At 37.3% G+C, this 6,000-nt stretch overlaps 1 protein-coding gene across 1 annotated transcript in view; it reads right to left on the minus strand.

Annotated features, from left to right (window-relative positions):
• Nucleotides 1-5,550, minus strand: part of LOC139972174 (uncharacterized) — a 37,344-nt gene extending 31,794 nt beyond the window's left edge. Inside the window, exons 1-4 of the mRNA XM_071979169.1 lie at nt 5,344-5,550; nt 2,330-3,282; nt 1,799-2,001; nt 28-263 (exon numbers count right to left, since the gene is read on the minus strand). Coding sequence (XP_071835270.1) covers nt 28-263; nt 1,799-2,001; nt 2,330-3,233 — 1,343 coding nt within the window. The 5' untranslated portion in view covers nt 3,234-3,282; nt 5,344-5,550. The remainder of the gene's footprint in view (nt 1-27; nt 264-1,798; nt 2,002-2,329; nt 3,283-5,343) is intronic.
• Nucleotides 5,551-6,000: the final 450 nt, after the last annotated feature.

Here is a 6,000-nt window from a genome sequence, read left to right on the forward strand (position 1 = left end):
TGAATGAGAGCATGCATAGCTTTTTACCTTTCTAGTTTAAGGTTTTCAGTATTGGATTCAGCTCGCTGGTGCTCGATTCGACAACTGGTGCTCGTTGTAGCCCACAAGAAGTCTACAATGTTATCGTGATGTCCAAGCCTGTTGAGCTTAGCGAGAGTGCTGGATTCCATCGTCCACAACTTGTACTGTTGTGGCGGATACACTTTCATAAGACCACGTCTGGGCGAGCCGTTTGCTGTTTGCCACTCCACAATTCCGTATCTCTAAAATGAACAATTTTTGAAGAACAGATTACATTAGAGCTCCATTCTACTCCAGCATGCATGCTTGGTTATTTGACGCTTAAGTTTATCAGGAGAGTGTGGGCCAGGGTGAGATACCTAGATACATGGAAAGCTGTGTACAGTCTATGTCCAATGCAAATCTTTGCCAGTCCAGTCTCCTCTGGACGTTTAACCACTCCTGTCATTACATGTTCTCTGATAGAGTCATTTGTCTTGTTGGTTGGCAATTGCACTAGAAACAAACTTATTTTGTCTGTTTGAAATGTTAAATGAAACTGGACTGGAAATGTTGGAGCATGCAAAGTGCAAAATCGGCAGTACGTTTTGGAAATTTGTAATAATTCTGACATGTTGAAAGAATTTTTTTTTTTTGGGGGGGTTGACCTTTTTGACCTTAAATATCTGTTGAAGTTTTGACGAATGGTATAATCGTTTACCATTGTTTTCTCTATTATATTCAGGAAAGAGTCACCTTGGTTTAAGTATATAAATAGAGTTACCAAGATTAGACACCACGTTCAAAATCACTTTCCACGGTGAAGTTTTACCTCAGGAAGGAAATCACGTACCACCGTTCAACTGTGATAATACTTAACTGCTGATACTCTATACTGTAAAGTAAAATATACCGTATGTGACAACGAATCCGGAGTCTTCACGTTGGAAACTTTTCGGTCTGAATTATGACGTCCAAGTTTCAGCACTATTTATGTGGCAGGTTCCAATAGAGTTGTTGGGGATGTATTTTATAAACAAACAGCATTTGAATTGCTTCTTGTTTTCCTGTGGCTGATTGTGACATTCCTGTAGCATATCATATCACTGACAGGACACATGAACTTTAAGAAACTTCAATAATCACTGCTAATGGTACTATCAGTACTTTACCTAAAGGTTAAAGTACTGTATTCTTACTTCAATTGGTAAAATTGAAGTAAGAAGTAAGTTTGAAAGTTTGAAGTAAGTTTGAAATTTCCCTAATTATGTACAGATTATAGCTACTACAGGTATGTGCATTGAATATAAATGTATAATGTGAGATTATAAATCTAATTCACTTTGAACTCTAAAATATCAACACAAAGGAGAATATGTGACAGGGAGTGTTAGCCTGTGCCAGTCAATCATAAGGTCCCGAGTTCGAGTCACTCCAAGATTAACGTATGTCGTCCAGTTACAGAGTTGTTGACAAATTTTGACAATTCATAATGAACATGAACAGTAAAATATGAATCAAAGAGACTGACTTCGGTCAGCTTGCGGCTTTGACAAGCGAATGATGGCTTCTTTGCGAGTTCCGGCTTGCAGGAGGATCTAAAATACCTACAATACATACATACTTTTGGACAGACATCTGCAATGTAGGGGAGTTACAAGAGCTGAGCTCTCTCTCCCTTCTTCATCCCACACTACATCTGTCTAGTGATGAGGTGTGGGATACAGGTGAATACAGGTGAATACAATATAGATCTAAAATACATACAATATATACATACAATATGTATGATACTCACCCCAGTAAACTTATCTGGAATCAATGCATCTCTTATCCAGCTGACCTCTCCCGGTGTTGTACCACTGAAGAGTCTCTTAAATGACTTGCCTTTTGTAGGACTCTTTTCATAGTTCACGACAGAACTCTCCTCATTAGCGGACGAATATAAGTTAGCCGACACTGTTTGATTGCCACTTAAGCTTTCCACTGTCGCTTCGTATTCTAAAGAGACGAGAAGGGTCGACATGATTGCTGCTACATGACATCATGGAAGATCAATAAGTGATTTCATCCATCTAAAGGTTGGAACCAGCCAGTTCTAGAGGAGCTTATACGTGAAATAGGGTTCTATTTAGTGGATACAGAACTAATTATCTATGCAATTAGTTCAGGAAAATAAGCTTATATCTCAAAGACAAATCACTGAGATAAAATTAACATCCACAGAGTATAATTAATATTGAAACCTGCAAACATTATTTTCATCTATAATATCTATAATGGGGGGTGGGTGGGGTGGGGGGTGGGGGAGATGATGAAATTACTTTACCTCTTGGTCTAAACTTGAAGCAGCGACTCTGCATGGAGTTCTTGCATCCAACCATGATCAGGTAAAGCGTGCAAGCCACAATGCCTCCCAGTGGTATTATAAATCCATACACCCATTGAATGGTCATGTCTGATATATCCATGTTCAAGCTGAGCACAAGTAATACCCCCACGCCAGGCAGACGGAAAGCCAGGACAATGAGTAGGAGGAGACCGATCCTCTTGATTTTGGTGGCTTTCTTTCTCAGAACCCTTGCTTCCATCGGTATCATGGTAGAGATGTGACCCAGCTGGTGATGCATGCGGTATGAGACAAAGACCAGGATGGCGATGGTGATGACAGCCATCAGTACGTCCACGGTCAGCAGAGATGTCGTCCAAACTTTCAACGTAGTGTCCCCAGTGGCATTGAGCGGAAGGCAGAGGGTCCCCTCACTGCAAACGTGCTTAAAATTGTCTATAGGCAAGCATGGTATAGCAGCTACTATAATCAGGATGAGATATTCTATTACTATGGATACTTTGATAAAGGTGTGTTTGTTTCGTTTGGACGTCTCTGATTGGACTTGATCGTAAAAAATATGGAAGGCAAAAATCAAGGTAGCCCCGAGGGAGCTAGATATCGCAAAGAGTCCGATTGCACCAACAAATTTGCACCAGGTAGCCGATTCGGCTTTGAGGCTTTCGTCCTTCTCGACTAACGTCTTTAACACGATAGAGATCATTTGAAAAACTGCGTATGATAGGAAGGCAAACATCATGTTACACATCAAGATTGTGTCTTTCATAGTTTCTCTCTTCTTGAGTAGACCAATTAGGAAAACAAGTATCACCATGACCAACAGCAAGATGCTTCCTATTGCCATAGCGATAGCTAAAGCATCTGAATAAACCATATCTTCCATCTCTGTCGTTTGATTGGTCACGTTTGGAGAGAGCAACAATATGTAATCTCTGTAATGAGATAGAAAAAATATATATCTTTTGTAATTCATTAAAGAGTATCATACTTAATTAATTAATTAAATACTTTATTACAGTGCATGTACACACCTTACAGTTAGTGAGATATACAGAACCTTGCATTGTCACTAAATATATGACTCACATTATATTGAATTAAACAATTTATATGAAGGTTGTCAGTAATATCAACCTATGTGGCAAAAGAAAAAGGTGTAGTACTTACTACACCTTTTTGTTTTAGCTACAGTAGCAGTTGTTAATGTTGACTGGGTTGTGTAGAATTTCTTCTCACCAGGTAATATTTGAATAACAATGCTACACAAAAATAGCCAAACTGCACAAGTTACATACAAATGCTTAACAGCGTTTGTAATTAATATCATTAAAACTGTCATGGTGCAGTATATTCATATGATTACAAACAAAAATTGCTAAACTTCAGTTTTTATGTGAAGTGTAAACATTATTGCCTGCACCAAGACTGGCACTTGTCACCAATTTTTTTTAGTTGTTTTAAAAGAATCAATTTTTAGTCACCAAGGAAATGAATAAAATGACCATTTTTATTGTCCATATTTTGTGAAAAGGCCAACAGCTGCAGTCTATTAACAAAGGCAACTAAACACAAATCAACAAAGGCTTGCAGGGTGCATATTCACATGTAATAAGTTAAGCTTCAATGATTTTGTTGTTCATTGAACTTGAAGAACAAGTATCACTTTAGTAGGAAGCTAGAACAAAGAAAGAAGTAAACAAACCTGCTTTGTTGTAAAATATGACTGAGAAAAAGTGGTGACAGAACTTTGTCCAGACTTATTGTATTGATATCTGGTTAACAATAACTCTTTGGGATAGCTACAGTAGAAACTTTATAAAGAACAAATACTAGCCAGCATGAGTGTGTAAAGAATTAGGGTCATCAAGGTTCCTAGTCAAGTTGGATCATTTCTAAAGCTAGTACGATGTTATGTTGGCACTATGTCCTTGGCTGTGAGCAGACCAATTAACTACCTGTGAAAAATTCCATTCAAATTAGGATTACTCAAAGGAAAATAGGTATCAAGTTGCACTGCAAATATTGCCTAAATTGATTAAATCCAATCGTAGATGATAACTAAGATTTTGTTTAAAGTGCTAAAATGCTTGGTGCTTTATAGCAAAATTGTGTCCTGTCCATATAGGTAACATCTCTGGTGTTCATGTTACAATGTGCACGACCATATCACAACTTCATGACAATTAACTACAGTAACTTAACTACTTTAAGGCCTAGCTTCTGACCATTGACCATCCTTCACAACGATTTCATGAAATTCAGGATGATATATATGAAATTAATTAGTATTATCGAATATGACTGAGATTAATATGAAATACAGTAAATTTTAAAAATGTGGGGTTAAATAAGAAAAAGATTCTTAGACTTCACATCAGAAAAATGCAATGATAATAATATTACAACTACCTTAGGCCAGTGACAAAGCCTTTGGCTTGCTATTGAAGATTCCTTCACATATATGATAGTCTTCATTATTTTGCATTCCACACATCATTAATACAAATAAGATCCACTAATGTGACAATTACGGCCTATGACTACGTCATTATTTCTATAAGGCGAACTTCCCATTATTAATGTATGAGTCAGGAGTATGCAGTGTGTTCTTTATCAAAATTCACCATGGTCATTAACACAAAGCCTAGGCCTAGTGTCACAGAACATTCAACAAGTTCTTACATTTAATGTGTTGAGGTTCCTAGGCTATGCGTCTCCTCAATCACCTATTGTTTGTTTTCTAATTTCTTTTAGAAATACGTGCCACGAGTGTGAAATACTAGTAAGCTGATTTGAACAGAATGTACGAATTAAAAATAAACTAACCCAGCCTAACCTACTTTGACATTCTCGCAGCATTGCCATGACAGAAACGGAGTTTAGGCTACAACTTACAAGTAAGTAATTGTTATAAATCAGTCAATGGCTAGGTTATCTCAGCAGGGTAAGATAACAAAATCTCAGAAACAGATTTGAAATTTCAAGCAATATACCTGATTTAATTCCTCGCTGTTCGTACTCGAAAAGTAGAAATTAGTCCTATAAATTCGTCCATGCGTTTACATTCCAGATAGACCCATGCGAAGTGAATTTTTCCTAGTTTTGCAGATCCACTTGCTTACTGTGACATCTTTGCTGATCTACTCCAATTACAATGTTTACATCGACTGCCAGCTCGAAACAGCAGTAATATGTAGCACACGACAGACACACGAATACTGCTACTTTCATTGACAGAATCAAGCAATTTGATTGGTTTAGAAGTAAGGCGTTCCAACAGCCTGTGGCAACCACTTGATTGGCAGATGACATTGTCCAATCTTACTACAAAATGCAAATAGCACTTCGAGTAGCAATTTTGCGGAGAGATATATGACTGTCTCCATATAGTTTGATAATAAATGGTTTAAGATATGGCAAATGCGTATCCCATTGGAATTAAAAGTCTTCCTTAAATGCGAAGGCAGTATACAATAGCTCAAAACTGTAGTTGTTACATTTGATAATTAGTTTCAGAGTTCCTTCCAGATTCACGCAGCCGGTATATTACCATGTTATTAAGAAAACCTGTTCAGTGTTTGCTTCTCTCTGTTAAATGTGAAGTGACCTCGTAATTATCCTCAACATATGTTAAGGATAAAGAATGTATA

This window comes from Apostichopus japonicus, chromosome 8 (genome assembly GCF_037975245.1).
Source record: "Apostichopus japonicus isolate 1M-3 chromosome 8, ASM3797524v1, whole genome shotgun sequence".
In the NCBI taxonomy this organism is placed as follows: domain Eukaryota; kingdom Metazoa; phylum Echinodermata; class Holothuroidea; order Aspidochirotida; family Stichopodidae; genus Apostichopus; species Apostichopus japonicus.